Source organism: Megascapheus bottae, chromosome 8, assembly GCF_031878675.1.
Source record: "Megascapheus bottae isolate mThoBot1 chromosome 8, mThoBot2.hap1, whole genome shotgun sequence".
NCBI lineage: Eukaryota > Metazoa > Chordata > Mammalia > Rodentia > Geomyidae > Megascapheus > Megascapheus bottae.
Genome location: NC_143516.1, coordinates 24809726 through 24833909, shown reverse-complemented (window position 1 = coordinate 24833909; position 24184 = coordinate 24809726). Strand labels below are relative to the sequence as shown.

Below are 24184 nucleotides of genomic sequence, written 5' to 3'. Positions count from 1 at the left end.
TACTTAAGTGGGGCCGGGAGTTTGGCCTAGTGGTTAAAGTGCTTGCCTAGCATGCACGAAGGCCCGGGTTCGATTCCTTGGTACCACATACATAGAAAAAAGCCGGAAGTGGTGCTGAGGCTCAAGTGGTAGAGCTCTAGCCTTGAGAAAGTCCAAGGACAGTGCTCAGGCTCTGAGCTCAAGCCCAGGACTGGCAAAAAAAAAAAAAAAGATTTACTTAAGTGTACTTATCACATACACATAATTAAGAATAGAACAGAAGAAAAATGTAAGAAGTTCATCCATTTTAAGTTAGGGGATATTACAATCAATTTCAGCTTATTGTAGGGTATTCTCACATAATGAATAGCAGCTACGAGTCTTGCAATGATACTTTCTTTAAAGGTAAAATACTATTTAAAAGCTAAGAAATCATTCAAAAACTAATACCATTTTCTATAAATGTAGGATAATAAAAGCACTACATAGTGTTTGTATCTCTGCATTCAATTTCTGTATTTAAAATTTTTCTTTGATGAGGGAAAAGGAGAAAAATAAGATATATTTAAAATAATGAACTATGGAGATTCATTATCCATAATGTATTTACTTTTATTTTGACCTGTATTCTGTGCCTGTTTTCTGCCAATACCAGGTTGATTTTCTCCTTATATTATTTTTCCTTTATTATTCTCATCCTAATAATTTTCCCTTCTACTTAATATTTTCTTGTACCTTTTCTTTATCTTGAAGTTACTGTCATTGACTTAAACTTTCTCTGTCTCCGTTTCTATCTTGTCTTCACACCTACCCACAATGTCCCTTAAAACTCTCAGTCCTGAATCCTGTTTCTCAGTTTGTCTCAGCTTTTAATTAACTCTTCCCTAGATATTCATGTATGCTTAGGCCACTGAGATTTGAGGATCACGGTTCAAAGCCAGCCCAGGCATTAAAGTCCATGAGTTTATCACCAATTAATCACTAGAAAACCGGAAATGGTGCTGTGGCTCATGGGGTAGGGTGGTAGAAAAGATGAGCTGATATTTTCTAGCTCAGCTCCTTCCATCTCTTCTTCTGCTTGGTCTCTAATGGATGAAAAGATGCTCACTCATGCTGAGGATGGAGAAACACCTTCATAGCCACTCGAGGGTCCTTGACACACATCGGCAAACTGATGCACAATTAACCATTACAGTGCCCTTCAGCTTTCCCTATGTGTATTCCAAGCCCAGGTGATTTTTCCCCAACAACCCCTATTTCTTGGGAGCTGTGATTCAAGAAATCTTTGACAGGGCACTTTCCCACTGCTTTCAGGAAAACAATATAAAATACAAAGAAAATTAAATGCAGCTTGAAATTAGTCCATTTTCTCAGAGAAACAATAGTAAGAATAAGCAAAGAACAAGTTTTTGAATAACCTGAAACAGGATGAGGATACAGAAAAAATATAATTTTCAAAGTAATGACACTTGTGCTCTAATAACTATGTGAATTGCCCTTGAACACAGCTTCCCAGTATTCATTTTCAGTAAGAAGAAAAGAGAAATCCACAGAAACTTTAAAAAGAACTCTCTTTTGCTTGGAGTGAGATGTCAAAAGAATAAACTAGATATTTGAAAATTGACTCTTCTGTGGCACATCAGGAAATAAATAACACAATGGGAAGCTCTGAACTACAACAAAATCTACCCTATTCACTGAACTACTATAACATTTATTTAAAGGAATGTCAGCAAAAATCAAAGAACATAAAGAATAAAGAGACAGAAAGGATCCAGAAAAGTAACTCTGAAAGAACTTAAAGATGCATTGTGAAAACTGTAAGGTTAATAATTATCAATGTATAGAGTTATATACTGAAGAATTAAAATATTAGAGTAGAAACATGGAAATGAGGGAGTTAAAAGGTTTTTTTCCCAGATTAAACATCAAGTTTATTTTTAGATGAATAAAAATAATGGGATTAGAGTTTTCCAGGGAACAGAAATAATAGGACACATACAGTCATGTATCACCTACTGTTCTGAGAAGTGTGGCCTTAGATATTTTGCTTATGTGAATGTCCCAAAGTACATTTAAATACACTTAACTACAAAGTTAACATCCCCCATAGCCCTAAGGGACCACCTCTATGCCATTCTCTTTGACCAAAATAGGATGATATACAGAGACAGAGTATTGAGAGTTTGCTGGGTGATAGGGATTCATGCTGGTTAGCCTAGCTACTAAGCAAGCTTAGATCTGAAGATCATGGTTCAAAACTAGTCTGGGCAGGAAAAGTCTGTCAGTCTCTTTTCTCCATTAACTATCAAAAAAAAGGTGGAAGTGGTGCTGTGGATCAAGTGGTAGAAAGCTAGCCTTGAGCAAAGGGAAACCCAGTGGGCTGGGAGTTTGGCTTAGTGGTAGAGTGCTTGCCTAGCATGCACGAAGACCCAGGTTTTAACTCAGAAAAAGCCAGAAGTGGTGCAATGGCTCAAGTGGCAGAGCACTAGCCTTGAGCAAAAAGTGTCCAAGGATAGAGCCAGTCCCTGAGTTCAAGCCCCAAGACTGGCAAAAGAAAGGAAAGAAGGAAGGAAGGAAGGAAGGAAGGAAGGAAGGAAGGAAGGAAGGAAGGAAGGAAGGAAGGAAGGAAGGAAGGAAGGGAGAGGAAAGAGAGAAAGAAAGAAAGAAAGAAAGAAAGAAAGAAAGAAAGAAAGAAAGAGAGAAAGAAAGAAACAAACAAACAAAGAGAAAGAAAGAAGGAAAGAAAGAAAGAAAGAAAGAAAGAAAGAAAGAAAGAAAGAAAGAAAGAAAGAAAGAAAGAAAGGAAGGAAGGAAGGAAGGAAAGAAAAGAAAGAAAAAGGAAACTCAGCAACAGAGCCCAGCCCAGATTCAAAGAGAAAGAGTAGCACAAGAAGAAGAAGAAGAAGAGGAAGAGTCTGGCAAGTCAAAACTGTGCTAGCCAACAGACTAGAGATCTAGGAAATGATTAATACCTATCTGGAACCAAAGACAGTTTGGAGGCTTTTAAAAATGTAAGCCTAGCTAACTCAGGAGGCCGAGACATGAGGATTACAGTTCAAAGCCAGCTCGGGGACTAAATAGTCCATGAGACTCTTATCTCCAATTTCACCAGAAAACTGGAAGAGCCACTGTGGCTCAAGGGGTGGGGTGGTAGCCTTGAACTGAAGAGCTCAGGGACAGCGTTTGGGCCCAGAGATCAAGCCCCACTACCTACAAAAAAAAAAAATTGATAGGTCACACTGTGCTTTAGTGTCATGTAATCCTAGTGAGTTTGGAGGCTGAGAACCAGAAGCTCACAATTTTTTTTATTGTAATTAGTAAAAGGGTTACATGATATTTGCCAGATAGAAGGTGCATTAATTCACATACATTGATACCCTTTCACATGTCTTGGTACCCGTTTCCCTCCCCCCCCACACCCCCCACCCATCTTGGTTTTCCCCCCTTCCCTATCAAATTTCAAATAACCAAATACAAATAAATTCAATATATCAGATAACAAAGTGAGATACTATAACAATATGAGATAACCAAGGGACAGCAAAGGAGATGAGAGACAACATAGTACATTAAGGACAACAATCATTCATTATATGGGAGAAGCTCACAATTTAAAGACAACTTGGGCTGAAATGTTCACTAATCCTTTTCTCAACTCCTGCATGGTGCAGTTGTGTGTACCTGCTACCTTAGGCTACATGAGAGGCTGGCATTAGGAACATTGTGGCACAGGCTAGCTGGGAAATCCATGAGACAGCATCTCCGTGGGAGGGAATCTGGATTTAGGGTATGGGTTTGTGAACTCAGTAATAGCAAGAAGACTCCAGTTAAATAGGTCCCAACTCAGGCATGCACATGAGCAGGAAGCAATCATAAAAGTAAACAGTGAAAAACTGCTGTGTATGAATGGCTCCGCAGTGTTATTCCGAACCAGCAAGTTTAGTGAGTGAGGCTGTGTTCCAACCTCAGAGACTACCATATGTTTAAAAAATGTAAGGATGACTGCAGGACAAAATCCCACCCCAACGAAACCATCACCAGGAGTTGGAAACTTGCAAGGGGTGAGCCAAGGTGGAAAGGGTAGACAAATGAGAAGAGGCACCTGGAAGAGAATGCAGTCAAGAATTCATTGTATGGACTACACAATTAAGAAAAGTAAGGAAAGGGGTGACTCAAAGGGGTGTGGGAATTTTGAAAGGGGTGATAGTGAGCAAGAGGCATGGTACTCATAAACCCTCATGTCAAATGAATAAAAGGAAGAAAGCATGTGAGGGTGAAAATTTGAAAAGTACCGTTCATTGGAAGATCCTTAATGGCCTCGTAGAACTTTAGAGCAATTAGGTAATTCATTCTATAGATCCCGTTCGATAAAATACTCATGAAATAACAACAACAAAATCTATGTATATAAAGCAAATTCTGAAGATCACAAAGCACCTGGACAACACTGTCTGTTCACAATGAAGCTAAATTAGAGGTTGATTCCACAGGACTGATGCACTACAAATGCCAGAAATCAGTTTTAAAACGGAAAAAGAAAACACTTCACCTTGATACATAAGGCCATATAGTATGAAGCTAATTGAAAAGACCTCCTGGATATTGAAACAAAAGCCATATAACGAATGATTGTTGTCCTTAATGTACTATGTTATCTCTCATCTCTTTTGCTGTCCCTTGGTTATCTCATTTTGTTACAGTATCTCACTTTGTTATCTGATATATTGGATTTATTTGTATTTGGTTATTTGAAATTGGATAGGGAAAGGGGGAAAACCAAGACGGGGGGGAAGGGAGGGTAATGGGGACCAAGACATGTGAAAGAGTATCAATATATGTGAATTAATGCACCTTCTATCTGGCAAATATCATGTAACTCTTCTATTAATTACAATAAAAAATATATATATAAAAACACTTCATGATAGTTCAGGCGACAAAGGAAAAATGGAGTTGTTAAATACTTAATAACAGAATGAACATAAAGTTTCACAAATGTGCAGGTGCAAATAGAGTGGTGCCTATAGGAAAATTTTATAGTTTTAAATAGGGACATTAGGAAAAGATAAGAGCAAGAACTAATTATCTCATGTTTCTGTTCAAGAAGTTTGAAAAAGCACAATGAAAGAAATAAATGCAGATGCAGAAATTAATGATGTAGAAAGACATTAGACAGGGTTCAGAAAAACAGAAAACTGATTCTTAGAGTAAACAGGCAAATTAACAGAGATGACAAAAATAATTAAGCAAACAAAGAGACACACTCATGAACTGGTTTAGAGTGAAAGCAATAACATAATTCTGCACACCAGATAGACTGACAAATCAATAGAAATCTACTAGAGAACTTGAGCAGATTCATTTACAATGAATTTATACATTAGATGAAATGATCAATAAATCTTGGTCAAAATTTATACAAAACAAAATAGTATGCATGAGTAAATTCATAACTATTAAATGAATCAAAGCAATATGTAATAACACAGTCCAAGAAAACTGAAGGATCTATTAGGTAAAACATTTCCCCTACACCTTCTCTCTGATGAATATAATTTAACCCTTCTATTAATCACAATAAAAAATTATAAAAAAAATTTCCCCTAACAAATGAAGAAGAAGGAGGAGGAGGAGGAAAAGAAGCAGAAAGAGCAGTTTCACTTGCTTTTTATTTTATGATGTTGCTTTAATCCTAACATAGTTTCCCTATAAAAAGCAATGTTACCAAATAAAACTAAAAGTCCATTTTTAGAGATGTATATTATTATATGCAAATAGAATATAATATAATATCCAGATAGCATATTTTGCCAGTCCTTGAGCTCAGGGCCTGAGCACTGTCCTTGGACTTTCTCAAGGATAGAGCTCTACCACTTGAGCCTCAGCACCATTTCTGGATTTTTTCTATGTATGTGTTACCAGAATCGAACCCAGGTCTTTGTGTATCTAGGCAAGCATTCTACCACTAGGCCAAACTCCTGGACCCCCAGATAGCATATTTTAAAGATCAATGCAGCAGAAAGTTGATAAATTCTGGATATTGATGAGAAAGTTCAAGCATCTGAATTTGCTTCTATTCTTTATTTGAATTTTTATTTTTATTTATTTATTTTTAAATAATTTTATTGTGATTAATAGAAGGGCTACATTATATTCACCGGATAGAAGATGTATAACTTCACAAACATTGATACCCTTTCTCATGACATGGTCCCCATTTCCCTCCCTCCCCCGCTTATCTTTATTTTCCCCCTTCCCTATCCAATTTCAAATAACCAATTAAGCACATATAAAATATATCAGATAACAAGGTGAAAAATTGTAACAATATGAGATAACCAAGGGATGGCAAAAGAGATGAGCGATAACATAGTACATTAAGGAAAACAGTCACCCATTGCTTCTATTCTTATCTGCAGGTGTACATTATTTCTTTACTACAGGTTTTAACTAAAATGAAGATAATAAGTGGTCATAATAAAAAAGAGTAGTTTAAAATGGGTCTGGAGATAAAATCTTTTGCACCAATATGAGTTTCTGAATTTTCTTATTTTGTTTTTTGAGACATCATGTATACACATTTCCATTTCTTTTCATTTGCAATGAAGGATATAATTTCAAGCAACAGTCCCCTGACCTAACTTTTCTCACTTCTGAACTTACCCCAAGAACATCGACTTTCAACATGTTTCAAACATTATTTCTCCTATTCTGTCTCTCAAAAATACTATGCCAGCATGTTTTTCACTAACGTCAATATTGTCTTTTAAATTTCTGCTATGATGAATGAGATGTGTTTCACTTAAAGCAGGTCCCATTACACTTTGTTCCTATGAATTTCCAGGACAGATGCTTCAACATGTTTACACCTTCATTGTTTTTTTTTTTTTTGCTTTATTTTGGCAATACTGGAGTTTGAATTCAAGCCCTCAAGCTTGTAAGGCAGGTGTTCTACCATTTAAGCCACGTTTCTAGCCTTCTTTACTGTTTTTTTGTTGTTGTTTTGTTTGGTTTTTTTGCCAGTCCTGTGGCTTGAGCTCAAGGCCTGAGCATTGTCCTTGGGCTTTCTCAAGGCTAGCACTCTACCACTTGAGCCACAGCACCACTTCTGGCTTTTTCTATGTATGTGGGGTGCTGAGGAATCAAACCCGGGTCTTCCTGCATGCTAGGCAAGCACTCTTATCACTAGGCCAAGCTCCCAGTCCCTTTACTGTTTTTTTTTTAAGTTAACACAAATGTCCTTATAGCTTTTCTCTTCATTCCATGAGTGATGGGTTCCACACAGACAAGAAAAATTGATTTTGTGTTCTTATTTTTCTTAGTTCTTACAGTATTTCACCTTGTTATCTGATATATTGTATATATGTGTGTTTGGTTATTTGAAATCGGATAGGGAAGCGGGGAGGGAAATGGGGACCAAAACATGAGAAAGGGTTTCGCTGTTTGTGAAGTAATGCACCTTCTATCTGGTGAATGTAATGTAACCCTTCTTTAATTACAATAAAAAATATATGAAAAAATTGTATATAATCTTTATAATAGCTACAAAAGTTGTTTATGTTCACTACATGTAATGGGACAGATTGCCAGCAAAGACAGATGAAATGGTATTGACAAAATCTATAACTTTCACTTTCCATGTGAGGACAAAATGTTTTTTACTTCTCTCTATTCCTGTACTTTACCCTGTTATACCACCAACACATAGCTGCTAAAACTTCTAAAAATGTACATAATACCACTAATCATGAGCAATTACAGTATTTTGTATATTTGCCCATAACTTTTTTGCATGAAGGGTAAGTTTTGCATAATTGACTTTTTTTTTTTTGCCAGTCCTGGGCTTGAGCTCAGGGCCTGAGCACTGTCCTTGGACTTTCTCAAGGCTAGAGCTCTACCACTTGAGCCTCAGCACCACTTCTGGCTTTTTTCTATGTATGTGGTACCAAGGAATTGAACCCGGCTCTTCGTGCATGCTAGGCAAGCACTTTAACCACTAGGCCAAACTCCCAGCCCGCATTATTGACTTTTAATTTAATATGTTAATTAACATTATGCACAGATTTTTAAGTGAAATTTTTATTATCTCTTAGTAGTTATAAAAGGACTACCATTCAGTGTGTCAGTTTATAAGGTGATCAACATTACCTGTCTCATCATTCTCCCCCATCCCTCCCAACACAACTTTTTTCATCCATTTTCCTAGTTTTATAAAATATGCATTGAATATTTTAAAAATTAGTTTCAAGAATTGTATCTTAAAATGTAGATTGGGCTAGATTCCACCATTTCTTCTGAGAATTTGCTTTAGTATAGTGAAAACATTACCTCTGAATTTGACAGTAGTATAACACACTAGAATATAAATTTGAAGTCATACAAGCTTAATGTATCAGGTTGACGCATGAACCCTTCTGTACCTATGTAAAATCTGTTTTCTAATTTAAGTACTTTGTGAAGCGGGAATGGTGGATAGTTAATTAAACCACACTGATAAATTGTCAGTTACCACTCCCTTTAAAAATGAATGAAAACAAACATTCTGCAATTCTTCTTAGAGGCAACTCTCTCCACTAGTTCAGAATATGTATCTCTTGTGAGATTATTTGATGTCTACTATACAAGTGCATGGAAGAAAATGAGATAGCTTGCTTGTTTGGAAGAATGGGGTGACAAGAAGAGGAAGCAAGATTACTGCCTGAAAATCTGTGGCTTACCTTAGGGTTACTCTTTCACATCTGACTTTCCCAACAAAGCTCCTCTCACAGTCATGCACTTAGGCCTTTCTCTATTCTCACAACAGTGGCCATTTTATTTTAGAAGTGACTTTCCAGGCCAGAAGCATGGCCAAGTGGTAGAGTGCTCACCTAGCATGCACAAAGCCCTGGGTTCAATTCCCCAGAGCCACATACACAGAAAAAGCTGGACTCAAGTGGCAAAGTGCTAGCCTTGAGCAAAAAGTATCCAAGAACAGTGCCCATGCCCTGAGTTCAAGCCCCAGGACAGACAAAAAAAATAAAAGTGACTTACCTTTTGTTTCTCCACTCCATTCCAATGCCATCAGGAAAATATAATCAGAGCTGACTTGGAACATCTAAAATATTTTGGCATATAAGTTGATTAATTTTATGCTTCTGCAACAGTCACTTATTTAGCAAATAATAGAAAGAAGAAAACTAATGCAAATTAAAATGCAGCTGATTACCAAGACCTCTGATAACTTTTTAGTCTTTATAGATTTAATTTATTTCCTGTAAGCTTTCAACTCTGTCTTAAATTACTTTACATTTTCTTAACTTAGTATGTACTAATAATACATACTGAAACCTACATATAACCATGAAACATATTTTGTATCATTTTATAATTCATATGTATACATAAGCACATGCTATATGTACACAGAAAATAGTTACACTCATTTATTTTTAAAAGCTTCAGAAAAGCAAGAGAAAAAATACCTTGCACTTCTACAAACTCATTTGATATTTCACATACATTGTAGACAAAGTGCCAAAGATGGCATGCAATGCTTATGAATATTTATGAAGTATAATTAGCTTGGAAAATGCTGCTTCATCGCCTCCTGATTCTGATGCTGTGCTCCAGTAACCCACTAAGCCTTGATGGAAGAAGGCAAGATGCTAGTATTTTCCATTTCCTTATCAAATGCAAAGCTTGTTTTCCAAACCTGGATTCTTGGCAGATTGTTTATAACTGACAGTTGTATGCCGTTCTATCTTTACCTTATTATTTTGGAGAGCATCTGGAGACACTACAGCCCGATTTCTTTCATATCTCTTACATCCAGACCTCAGAGTTCCACGGGCCTTGTCTGAGGTGATATTTTCTCCTTCCTACATATTTTCACAACAGTCAGTGATAGATCCTTTGTAACCATACAGCCGCCTTTATTTCCCTTACCAGCATCAACTAACTGCATAGTATTCTTCTACTCTGCAACATTCAGTGGCTGGAAATTGCCCATTGCCTGTTACCTTAGCCTAACATTCAGTCCTTCTAGAAATTGACTCCTGACACTGAGTACATTTGTAACACACTGTGTCCTCAGTTCCACAGTCTGGAACTGAAATACTTGTTTTCCCATCTGCAGGTCAAAATTTCCCCTGCCTCTTGTTTTCCCATCTTTGTCCTGCCTTACATTGTTTCTACTCTTACTCCTACATGCCTAAGTAGTTACCAATCCTCTGGTCTCTGAGCACAGAATGGGTAACTGAGAACCCAGGGGGAAAGCATTGACTTCCTAAATAGCAGGAGATACAAGATGTGTAGAAACAAAAAGCCAACAGCACGCAGAAATGACAAAAGATAGAAAAGAACTGTAGGAGTATCAGTGAACAGAGCTCACTCTTGCAGGGTGAAGACAAGGGTGAAATGAAGAACCAACAGGAGGCTCAGAGTCAGGCCCTGAGCTGACTCCCTCTGTAATCCTTGCTACTCAGGAGGCTGAGTTATGAGAATCGTGGTTCAAAGCCAGCCTGGGCACAAAAACTTGTGAGACTCTAATTTCCTATTTGCTACCAGAAAATCGGAAAAGGCACCGTGGCTCAAGTGGTAGAGCGCTAGCCTTGAGCTGAAGAGCTCAGGAACAGCACTTAGGCCCAGAGTTCAGGCCCCATGACTGACAAAAAAAAAAAAAGGGAAGGGGAGCTCTATCACTTGAGCCATATCTTCATCATTGCTTTTTTGCTGATTATTTTGGAAATGAAGTAGATTGAAACTACAACTCTGAAACACAGTCCTCTAGCTAAGGTATGAGATACCATCATATGACTATATGATGTTGTGCCAATGTTTCTAATATGTGTTCTTATTGACATAAAATTATCTGAAAGTTGACCTATCTTGTGAGAAATATAGTATTGAAGAAAAACTCTATTAGAGGATGAGAATATAAATCAATGGTATGGTAAAATATTTGCCTGTCATGACAGAGAATCTGTGCCTAGTACCACACACACATACCTAGAACATTAGGGTAATGCAATAATATAAACTGGATCACAGAAAGACCCGATTCTGTAATCTTTCCTAGCTTAATGCTCTGGTGACATGACTGATTAGCATAATATTAGTAGGCACTGGAGATGTCTTTGAAGAATGTCGTGTCTGGGATTAAACCAAGCTCAGATTTATAACTTCAGCAATATGCATTAAGAATTCACCAGCTTGCTTGCACCCTGAAATGCTTTTCCAATTTAAAATTTATACATAAGATTCTTTGATTTATCTGTTGGTATGTATGTATTATGTAATGATTGCTAGGAAGCAAACACTATTAAAATGGATAACTAGGCAACCAAGTTAAATGATCCTTTTCCTCTTCTATTATCTCTGTGTCACCTCTATTAATCTAAGGCTCACAAATACATCTTTGCTAGAGATGATTGTGGCTATGAGACTGTCATTTAGAAGTCTGTATGTTTCCATGATGCTTTGAGATTCATTTAAAAAAAAGAACAGTACAGGGTACTAGTGGCTCACATCTGTAATCCTAGCTACTCCAGAGGCTAAGATCTGAGGATGATGGTTCAAAGCCAGCCCAGGCAAGAAAGTTTGTGAAATTCTTAACTCTGGTTAACTGGGGCTAGAAGTAGAGCTATGACTCAAAGTGGTAGAGTACTGGTCCTGAGCACAAAAATTCAGGAACAATACCCAGGTGTATACACACACACACACACACACACACACACACACACACACACACACACACACACAGAGTATTAAGAAATGCTCTCTACTCATTAAGTAGGATGAGATGAACATAGGTATAAAACCTAATGATTGCTTTGAGTCCTTAATCTGCTTGACATCTGAACATTTTGCCTGCCATCATATTTTAAGGCACATTATCTCCTCATTTCAGTATAATGTTCTAATGTCTCCTTTTCATTGCCTAAAGTCCAACCATCTAGCCTTCCATACCATCTCTTGCTGCCCCTTTCACACTGCAGTTCTAACATTCTAATCTAGACCTTCTCATCTCCTGATGAGAAAACATTGACTGCTAAATCTGTAATGACAATATACAATTCTAAATCTATATGCAGGATGTCCATTCTGAGTACCAACAGCCTTCTTGATATTTCCTTTTCATTAGGATATGGTTGTAGAGACCTGACACCTTCTTCTCTGTCCACAGGCAACAAGTCCACAGGGATTATTGAAAGAAGATGCGAAAAGCTCTCTTCAAAAAAGCTTTAAGATTCTCAATGAGGCCAAGAAGTTAGCAAATGACGTGAAAGGTTAGTAGGCAAACCTTTTGATTCTACTTAGGTTAACTGCATTGTAATGGGGAAGGGAGATTATTCTACCAGACTGTTGAAGAATTATATTGTTTTGACATGATTTTTTTCTCTTCTTTTGTGTGTGTGTGTGGGGGGGGGGGTCATGGGGCTTGAACTTGGCCTGGGCGCTGTCCCTGAGCTCTTCAGCTCAAGGCTACTGCCCCATGCTTGATTAGCATGGCTTTTTATAATCATTCTGCAATCTGGATATAAGCTAAGTAAACTTCTTGGTGAGTTCTGTAATGTTTTATCTTCCTGTTGTATTTTCTTACTAAATAAATTTAACTTAATATTTATATTTCAAAAAATTCAATTTAACCTCTATAACATTCCTTCATTGGGGCTCAAGATTAGTAATCTTTGGTAGCATACATTTGTAAAGAATTAAATTCTACTTGCTTGTGGTTTTAAAATCATCATTAGCTAAATTAGGCAAATGTGGCATTAATGACTCTGTGAAGCATTGTAAGGTCATGGATTCTGAACCATTTTAAATATTTTAAATACATTTTTAAAAGACATTTTTAAATACACATTTTTCCATTCCTAATTTTAAATAGCAAAGTGAATAAAATATTCATTCTGGCATATTAGGTGTTTTGTGCTAAGACTATGTTCTTAAACATTGCTGGTCTCTATATCAGCAGTTATATTATTATTTCTTTGAAGGATTGCCTATCTCTCACTTGAGTTGTGTTGTGTTTTTCTCCATAGTCTGATCCCATTCCATTGGGTTTGCATTCACTTCCTCAACCTACCTAACATATCCTGTGTCCTACCATTCCAAGAGTCAGTATTTTCACAGTAATATCTCCTTTCCTTAGAATGCCTCAGCCCCCAGACCTCCTTTTTATCAACTTCCATCCCCTGAGGAAACCTGTGCCTTCAAATTCAAGGCTAGAGTCTGATCTATATAATAAGATAAGAGAGAGGGGGGAGAGAGAAAAGAAAGAGAGAGAGAGAGAAGAGAGAGATTTAGGTAAGCTATCACCTTTTCTAGGAAACTAACCGCCTTCCCTCACCTTCGCTCAACTTTCCCATAGGTTTATTAAAGTACTATAACTCTACATTTCAGGAAAGCCAGGTATATTTCTTTTAACTTTGAACTTCTTGTGAGCAGCATATTGACTAATCAAATTGGGAAATTATTATGTGTTTCAAAAAAGGATTGCCATTGGTCTTACTGTAGAAAAGCAAAACAAAATATAGAAAGAATTTATTTTTTGTAAACTTTAACTCATATAACCTGGTCTCCAATAGTGACTAAGATGAAATGCCAGGAACTGTCTGCAGAGTGGAGAGCATTTGTATAGTAAAACGCTTTAGGGGTTTGTACCACAGGTGAAAGAAAACTCCCTGCTGGAATAATTCTGTTTAGACGATAGCTTCTACTTCAGTCTGCTGTGTGGTACATACCTTCACACATCACTTAGTTTTTGATTGGGAGAGGGATTTTTTTGAGCAGCAGTGTAGTTAGACTTCAGGGCTTCATATTTGGAAGCAAGCACTCTATCATCTCAGCCAAGGCTCTTTCGCCCTAGTGACATTTCAGATAGGGTCTCCAACTTTCTGCCTGATCCAGCCTTGAATTGTGCTTTTTCTGCTTAGGCCTCTCACATTTCCGGCATTACAGGCACATATCATAATATACTTGTTTCACCCACTCCTGCCTCTCTCAAACTATGATCCGCCCATCTTTATCTCAAGATTTTGATATTGTGTTCATCATAAATTTTTGCATTAACTTTGATTATTTAAAACAATGCATTAGACTATTTCCATTGTGAGTGGGCGTGGTGGCTCATGCCTATAATCCTACCTACTCAGGAGGCTGAGATCTGAGGATCAAAGTTCAAAGCCAGCATGGGCCCTAAAAGTCAGTGAGACTCTTATCTCTAATTAATCACCAGAAAACCAAAAGTAACACTTTTGCTCAAGGGGCAGGGTGGTAGCTTTGAGCTGAAGAGCTCAGGGACAATACCCAGGCCCAGATTTCAAGTCCCACAATGGGACCAAAAATAAAAAGAGCAAAGTCAAAGTCCTGGCTCAATATTTAGTACAACAACAATTACATTTTTACTTTTGAGGTTTTGTGTTTGCCTTTAAATTTCACACCTGCACCATGCCTCATTCTACTTCCAAACTTGTCTTGGCCTCTCTCTTCAGAATGTCTGATGTAAAAATGACAGTTTTAGCATTTGCAAAAAAAAATCTGGAGACTCCAGGGAAAAGAGTGGAAGAAAAGGTTAGCAGGTAGAGATGTTCATTAGTTTAAATATCTTCTCTTGGCACTGCAGGTAGTACATTATTTAAAGCAATGAAAACTTACAAACTACTCAAGCAATAATTCCTCCAGAAAACCAAGCCAAGGCTATGACGGAGATGGGAATGTTTTCTTGCTACATTATGACATCCCTCTGATTTGTGGCCAATTACACAGGTTATAAAATGGCTGTTAATCAGAAAAATGCCATATATTACCATGAAGAACTGCTGAAATAAACCCTATAGAGCAAACTCTTGACAGCAGCTATTAAAATAGAGATTTAGTCATTTCTCTCTCTGTGGTGCCTGGAGTTAGGAGGAATAAAAATGGCGGGGCCAGTGTCCCTTCCATATTTCTAATTTGTTGCTTGGTTTAGTTCCTACAACTGAGTTAGTTTCTGAGCTGGAGGCACGAATGACTTACTGCCGCTCCCTGCCGTTTTTACACTGTCCTTGCCTTACGGGAGTCTGAACTTGCCAGGAGCCATTTGTTTTAGCTTTTTAATTTTTGAATATACATCTGTTAAAAGTAAATGTGCCCTTGTGCGTGTTTGAGCTTTGAAGGCAGTCTACATTGTGCTGACTGAATGGTCTACGAAGAGAAATATTTCGTTGATGGATCTGAGGCCTGGGACAAAACTGATGATTGAAAGAGTTGGAGAGTGAATTAATGTCACCAGGTGAATTAGTACTGCTTTACAGAGGAACAAGAAGTTTTGTCAATAAAATAGTCTGCTGAGGTTGTAGTGAGACATATGCAGGCAAGGAAGAAAGTCATGAATGGTGTTTAACTGATGCTGAAGTCGTATACCTTATCTGATAAGGGTAACTGAAATTTTGTTTACTTGCATAATTTTAGCACTAATGTTGGTCTTAGTCCAAGACAAGTCACATTATTTAATGACTTAGGGGAAATAAATAAGATTTCACATGAAATATAAAGATCTCTTTCCAAATGTGAGGATAATAAAGCAGTGTATGGCTGACCAAAAACAAAACCAAACAAAACCCAATATTGATCCTTCATGTAGAATTGGTTACTCCTAATTGTTGTCCTTAATGTACTATGTTATCTTTCATCTCTTTTGCTGTCCCTTGGTTATCTCATATTGTTACAGTATTTCACCTGGTTATCTGATATATTGTATATATGTGTATTTAGTTATTTGAAGTTGGATAGGGAAGGGAGGAAAACAAGAAGGGGACGGAGGTGGGGGGAGGGAAATGGGGACCAAGACATGAGAAAGGGTATCGATGTATGTGAAGTAATGCACCTGCTATCTGGTGAATGTAATGTAACCCTTCTATTATTTACAATAAAAAATATATGAGAAAAAAAGAATTAAGATGAGCCTGCCCCTTCCCCCCAGAGCAGACCACTGTGCTTTGCACACCCCTATTGACTTGCCTTCCACCTGGGTGAATGAAGCTCCCTCTATAGTTTTACTCAATCCAATGTTTGTTACCCTTTCAGAGTTCATTTTGTAAGGGGTTGGAAATGTTTTATATATAAAATCCCACTTGCTTACGATTCATTGCCTATCCATTAAAAAAAAGGAATTGGTTACTCCTTTGAAATGTAAACAGTGTGAACATTTAAAAACAATTTTAAATACATGTTAGGAGGTCAAAAACAAGGTGATAATATAATGGCTAAGATGCAGGAAATATCCCTAAGAGTAAGAATCTAGTCTGTCACATCCTAATCCAAGGTGAGAATCACTCCTTCAAAGTTGCTCTGCATCCTCCCTGTGAGACACAGAGGCCTGCAGAGAAAATGAGATCAGATTGTAAAACTCTTCTGCGTTTCCTTCTGTGTTTCGAGTCAGAAGCCAGGATTATGTGGGGCCTTTGCAAATGTTTTATGCATATCAGATAAACATTTCACCAGATATTCAAAATGTAAGAGCAGTTCTGTGAACTCGCCCTGGTGGTTGGGAAATTCTCTCAAGGTACTTATTTGTGACCTGTTTATGTGAATAAAAAAGTAAAAATTGTAGTCAATCAACTTAACTATGTGGAGTTAGAGTAGTTAAACTGAACATTTCCCCTAAAATTCATGAAAATTGCCTTGATATTTAGCCAGATAAGTGATCTCTTGCATAAGTCTAGTAAATATAAAAAGGAAGCAAAATCAGCATCTTGAGCAAGCCATTTAAATAAAGTCATAGATTTATCTTCATTACTAGAAACTAGTCAAATAACAGAGCAATCAGCAAATCAATAAATGCATCACCTTTTACTTAGTGCCTGGGGTATATCCAGTACTTAGTTATATGAAAGACAGACACAAAGGGATGGAGATGACATTAAAACCCAGACCTACTGATTCTAAGTCCAATAATGATTCTATTGCAGCATACATATTACTTTTTAATAAATGGTACTTTGCAGAGGGATTTTTAATGATTAAGAAAATTGTATGGAGCTACTATTGAGATTTTACCATTCAGTACCATCAGTTTTAATTTAAATGAACTGCAATGCATGTTTTTAGTACAAAAGAACATGCTAATTCCTACCTCTGTTTTTATCTATACTGTTTTTGTTTGCTATACTGTCACCAGTCACCTGAACCATGACTCCCATCCCCTTATGTTTTGAACTCTGTTTTCAAAACTCATATCCTTTTCTAATAAGTTGTATAAAAATGAAACGGGTAAAAAAGGATCAGAACGTGTGTGCCTTTGAGGTTGGTGGATGTTACATTAAGAGAGAAGATAGATGTGGCTACTGCTATTAGGTGGTATTTTTTTCCAGCAATAAGTAGAAGAAACCCTCAAGAATACATGTAAAGATTATACATTAGACCCTTTCCTGGATTTCCTGGAAATTGTAAGTATCAGGTTTGATTTTCTTGGAAATGGCAATACATAACTCATTGTAATCCACACATACATTTTTGTACATCTTACCTTCAGGTCCAGTGGACATCATATTCTTTTCATCACTAGCCACGTTAGAGTGATTACTTTCCTAGATTTTACTCCTAGATATTGGCATTTTATTATTTTATTTATTTAGTTTTTAGACAAGCAGTTTATAAAGGCAAGGCGTCTTCATTGATGTTACTCTTTTCAATATTCTCACTCATCACTCTTCTACCCAAAGGAATTACACTATTTAAATTCTCCCTTGAATCTATCGTATTTCATTTAATACATTTGTGTGCACTTGTATACCACCCAACATATATACTTATTAAAATTATACCTTCCACAAATGAGAAACATGCATCCGTTGTCTCTGTGGGCCCGAGTTATTTCAATTGGCAATTTTTTCCAGGTCTTTGCATTTCTTTACAAGTGGTATAACATCATTCTTTCTAGTGGATAAGTAAAATTCATTGTGTACTTACACCACCACATTTCCTTGATCCGTGTATCCATTGAGGCGCATCTGATCCGAGCCTAGGATGACCAGTGCTGCCATGAACTTGCTATATTTTTGTGAGATTTTCATTCCTCGATCTTCAGTTCTTAAACAGCCCATAAAGATCTCATCACCATTACCAGATGGCTGTATTTCACAAAGCATACCAGTGGTAACTGCTTCAAGAATTTCATTTTAGTACATGCAGGGAAAATAAAAGAAATATTAAAATGAAGATGAGCTGTAATTAAGACAAAAGAATTCAATTACCTAGAAGGACTATTTTCAGGGACTAGAGTAGAAAAAATATTAGTGATTGGTTTAGATTTATGCTTTCCTAAAAAATTTTTATTATGTCTTGCTTTTCAGTAATGTTGGTTCTCAGACTGGATTAAAAGTTAACACCTATAACAAGATTACATGCTTTAGTTTGGTTTAATCTGTAATATAACCATGATTGTATTTATAGCATAGCCCTAGTTTAAAAGGACTACCTCTCATCTTTTTTGCTGTCCCTTGGTTATCTCATATAGTTACAGTATCTCACTTTGTTACCTGATATATCGGATATATTTGTATTTGGTTATTTGAAAATGGATAGGGAACGGGGAAAAACAAGATGAGGGGTGGGGCGGGGGAGGGAAATGGGGACCAAGACATGTGAAAGGGTATCAATGCATGGGAATTAATGCAACATCTATCTGGCAAATATCATGTAACCCTTCTATTAATTATAATAAAAAACTATATAAAAAAATAAATAAAAATAAAGGGCTACCTATAAATTCCTTTACATGACAGAGAGTGGTTCTTTAACTAATATGTTCCGTATTTATTCTCACTGTGAACAATGATAGAAGAATCCTCTGTCTTTCTTTTCCTATGTGGTTTTTTCCAGATAAAGACAAGGATGAGTTTTCACAGCTCCTCTAATGAACCAGTTATACATCTTCCAATCAAAACACTTCAGGCTCTATTCATAGGAGTTCATTGTCTCCTGACCTGTATGCTCTGGATAGTAAGAAATAAAAATCATGGTTCTAGTAGCTTTAGTATGTCCTTATTTCTGGACCATTGGATAAATGCCAAGTAGTGGAATTGCTGGGTTATAGGGGAGCTCTATGTTTAGTCTTTTGAGGAACTGCCATACTGCTTTCCAGAATGGTTGAATGAGTTTGCACTCCCACCAACAGTGTAGTAGTGATCCCTCCTGGCCACATCCCCTCCAGCATCTGCTGTTATTAGATTTCTTGTTCATGGGCATTCTAACTGGAATGAGTTGGAATTTCAAAGTTGTTTTGATTTGCATTCATTTTATGGCCAGAGATGTTGAGCATTTCTTCATGTGTCTATAGGCCATTCTTATTTCCTCTTCAGATAAGTCTCTCTGTAAGTTTTTGGCCCATCTTTTAATGGAATGGTTGTTTCTTTGAAGATTTGTTTTTGAGAGATTGATTTTTTTTAGCTGTAGATATATTTTAGATATGAGGCCTTTGTCTGTTATATGGTTAGTGAAGATCTTCTCCCACTCTATGGACTATTTAACTTGCTAGCTATGTCCTTTGCCATACAAAAGCTCTGAAGTTTAATGCAGTTCCATTTGTCCAATCTTTCTTTAATTTGTTGTGTTTCTGGGTCTTTATTAAAAAGTTTTGACCTGTGCCAAGGAGACCTAGTGTATCTCCTATTCCTTTGTGTAAAGTTTGCAGGGTATCTGGTTTTACCTCAATGTCTTTGATCCATTTGGAATTAATCCTGGTGCAGTGTGACATAAAAGGATCCAACTTTAGTTTTCTGCAGGTGCTTAACCATGTTCATTGCAGCACTATTTACCACAGCAAAGATATGGAACAAACTCAGATGCCCCTCAGTAGATGTGGATCAAGAAGATGTGGTGTTGATACATAATGGAATTCTATAGTGCCATCAGAAAGAATGACATGGCTCTATTTGTAAGGAAATGGAAAGACTTGGAAAAAATCATATTAAGTGAAGTAAACCAGACCCTAAAAAAGATAGGGTCAACCATTTTCCTCATTTGTAATAATTAGTACAAACCTAGAACTCTCCTAGCAGAGGATTACAATATCTCAAAACCTAAATATATAAGGTCATATAGGATGAGGCTAAATGAAAGGATATCCAGGATATGGAAACAAAATCTTTATATTGTGTCATTATTTTTCTTAATGTACCGTTATTTCTCTTCTCTTTTGTTGCCCTTTGATTAATCTCATATTGTTATAGTGTCTGACTTTATTACCTGGTGTATTATATATGTTTATTTGTTTATTTGTAATAGCAAAGAGAAGGGGGAAAACAAGATGATTGGGAGCAGGTTGGGGGAGTAAAATGGGGACAAAAATATGAGGAGTATCAATATGTAAGAAGTAATACACCATGTGTATACACACATATATATATTTATTCTCAAGAGTAAAATGTATAATTTTACTTTTATCAAGTATATAATCGTATCTTTTTAAGAAAACCTTGAAATTCTGTAGTTTTATCTTGGTACTACAGCTAGCACTAATCCTCTAATCTCAAACAGATAGGAAGAAGGAAGGGGAGTTCTTTCTCTAGTTTCCCATCATTGGATATGTTGCCAACTTCTTAATTAATGCTATTTTTAATTCACTAGAATGAACTGAAGTTGAAAATGCTATGATTTATTTACTAAATATTTTACATAGTTCTTGTTACTGGATTGGAAAAATGTAAATATTCATAGACTATTACATATAAATCTTTTCTCTTATTTACCTGAAAAAAAAAGAAGTAATACACCATCTATCTGGTAAATATAACTGTGACCCCTCTATACATTACAATAATAAATTAAATAAATAAATAAATAATCATGGTTCTAGTATGGACAAATAACACCAAGATAACACATGTCACTCTTCCCCAGTGCCTTAGTACTTTTCTTCTATATGAAGAAGAACACGTATAGTGAAAATAATTTGACTAGTAAAACTAGGTCTAAAATGAGAGTTCTTAGAACACCATCTCTAAATCCATCTGTAATTCTCATTCTTTCTTGGTTTCTACCTATTGCTAAGTGCAGTGATATATTCTTCCCAACCTTGTTTCCAAACACTACCCTGCCAAATATTTGTATATTTTCATTACACATGATGTGCCTTGCTTATTTGCATGGAATTGTCTTAAGGATTTTTTTTGCCAGTCCTGGGGAGTGAATTGGGGGCTTGTGTACTGTTCTTGAGCTTTCTCAAGGCTAGTGCTCTACCACTTGAGCCACAGCACCACTTTTGGCTTTTTCTGTGCAAGTGGTACCAATGAATCTAACCTAGGGCTTCATGTATACTGGGCAAGCACTCTACCACTAGGCCACACTCCTGGCCCCTTAAGGATTATTTTAAACCCATACCTACACATCTACTTCTTACTAAAGGATATATCACATACACCATGCCATGGACATACCAATATATTTCTAAATAAAGTTTTCATTTATTAAATTTTTATTCTCATAAATAGTAAAATCTTTAGTGAATTCCTTAAAGAATGGAAATGCACAATATTTAGATTTGGAATTTCTATGATGTTTTTCACTTAGAGGAAGAGCAAGAAATGTTAATTTAAGAAATTGGTTCTAAATCCCCAATAGTATTGAAGTCTTTTTTTTTCTTAAGAAAAATGGCTGTTCAGGTGCTCTTTTTCTAACACTACCACTATATAATAAATCATCCCAAAATTTATGGGCTCAAGGTAATAATTATATTACTTCTCATGGATGCTGATCAGAATAATATCATATTTTATTATGAATTACTTTATTTTTTCTATGTCAAATAAGGAACTATTGTATATCTTAAATTATATATTATAGATATTATATAAACAAATGTTTTAATATATTATTAAGACAGGATTTGTCATCTAGCCCAAGCTGGTGAGCCTCCTGCTTCAGCCTGCTGAGTGTTGGGACTACTGTCTACCACCACACTCACAAGTATATGATAAGCTAGAATTCTGGCAGTAGAATTGTCAGGCCAAGTACCTGTCTATTTAAAAGTGTAATATATTTATTAAACTCTTGAAAAATAGCATCTTGCTCTTAAAAAATAGCATTAGTTTTCATGTCCACCATTACTTTTGTGAATACCTAGTATTCTCTGCCATTTGACTTTTCTCAACTTCCTAGATGAAAAATCATTTTGTTATTTCTTTGCCTTACAGCTGTATAATTATAATAATATCTAATATTTTACTTAGACTTCACTTCTTTTATTGAATGCTGCCTAAGACATAGAGATGTCTTATCCATTATCCTCAAATGCCTGGATGATACTTCTATACTCTCTCTTGAGTTCTTTAACTGTGACTAAGTTTATAAACAACGAAGGAGACAGGAGAGGGAGAAGAGAGAGAAACCAGCTGATGGTGCAAGTTGAGATGAAGAAAGCATTACCGCCCCCAAGTTTTAACTAAATCCACCCTTGGTTTTGACATCTCTGGTTATTTTAATATACCCGCCATACATAGCAGACAGTCAATGGCTGCCAGCCATCATGTTACTAAATGCCAGCCAATCCTGTCCAGGAGAAACTAGTGGGTAATCCCTTTCTTCATTCTTTTCAGCGCACCTTTTCACTTGGAGATTTTTATTTATACTTTTTGTTTCCTAGAACTAAGTTAAGCAATTAGTGTGTTGAAAAGCAATATCATGGCATTATAAACAATTAAGAATGTACTCATGAAGCTGACTGTGGTGTTTTATGCCTTCAATACCAGATAGTTGAAACATGGAGCTAGAATTTCAAGCACAGCTAGACAAAAAAGTTTGCAAGACACTGTCTCCAAGGCTATATCTCAAAGAAGGGGATATAGATCTGTGTTCTTCTCTATGCAAGAGGTGTAATTAGGAGGATTTGGGACCACAGTCAGTTTGCTAAAATTCAGTAAAACCATAATTTTACAGATATTTTGCTCTGTCCTCACTGATAATGTTTGCTTATATTTGAACATTTTAGTTGTTAAGAGCCAACCCAAAGTCCTCAAATCAATATTTTGAGTATCTGAACTCATAGAAAAAAATCCACACATGTATAATAAAATAACTAAAAAGCACAAAGGACTGGAGATGTGGTTCAAGTAATAGAGTGCTTGCCTAAAAAGAGCAAGAATCTGAGTTCAAACCCTAGTACCATCAAAAAAGAAAAGGAATACTTGTTTGTTAAACATGACATTTAAAATATGGTGCAAAAATTAATGTTAATATCTTTTTACTGTTAGAATTTGTTTTATGCTCCCTCTGTTGATCTGTAGTAATTCTTACATGTACTCTTGAAAATCAGTGTAACAGAATGATGTTGAAAATGAAGAAAAGGTTTTAAAATCTAGACTTTGAAGACCTTATATTGTAAATTATTTTGATTCATTTTACCCTTGAAAGCAAGCTGTTATAAACACTGACAAATTAGACGCCCTGGGTCTCATGCATTCTTTCTTCAATATTTTAATGGAGTTAGTAAGCTAATATTTGCTATTTTGTTATTTGATGGATATTTGCATATATTCAAACTGTTGGGCTTATCATCATTTTTTAATATTTGTAAATAATTTGTCAATAAAAGAAGAAAAGTACATGCATTTTTGCTTTATATCAGTTATATTGAGTAAGTTGTTTAGATTGAATAAATTGATTTCCTAAAAAATTAATGTTAATAAAAATCTTAAAATCTTTTTTGAAAAGAAAAGGAAGAATATATTCAAATTATACTCTGCTTTTATTCAGTCATCAGAAAGCACTGGATTTTGCATATTTTGTTTTTTGTTAGTTGTTTTTTTCTATCCGACGGCTTGAACTCAGGGTGGGGGGCACTGTTCTTGAACAATTTTTGCTAACAGACTATCTCTTGAGCCACTATACCACTTCCAGCTTTTTCTGTGTGTGCACTACCAAGGAATTGAATCCAAGGCTTTGGGCATACTAGGCAAGCACTCTACCACTAGAGTGCATTCTGGTTTTTTTATTCCACTGTTTGATAATAAATTATGAAGGTGATTAAGGATACAAGTGGTTAACTTCAATCTATCTTAGAATATCTTGTAGTTTGGGATAGTTCTAAACAATGTTTTTAAACTTACATTTTTTACTAATGAATTGAGTCTTTTTTCTTTCCCAAACAATTTCCCAGTTTTTACATTGTTAAACTCAAATGCCATACGTCCTACACTATAAACTCGCTGTGGTTTACAGACTTTTGAAAAACAACTGGGAACTT

At 36.1% G+C, this 24184-nt stretch overlaps 1 protein-coding gene across 1 annotated transcript in view; it reads left to right on the top strand.

Annotated features, from left to right (window-relative positions):
• Lama2 (laminin subunit alpha 2) overlaps window positions 1-24184 on the top strand; it is a 392099-nt gene that overhangs the window by 295345 nt on the left and 72570 nt on the right. The window contains exon 41 of the mRNA XM_090337749.1: window positions 12146-12248. Within this exon, the coding sequence (XP_090193875.1) occupies window positions 12146-12248 (103 nt within the window). The remainder of the gene's footprint in view (window positions 1-12145; window positions 12249-24184) is intronic.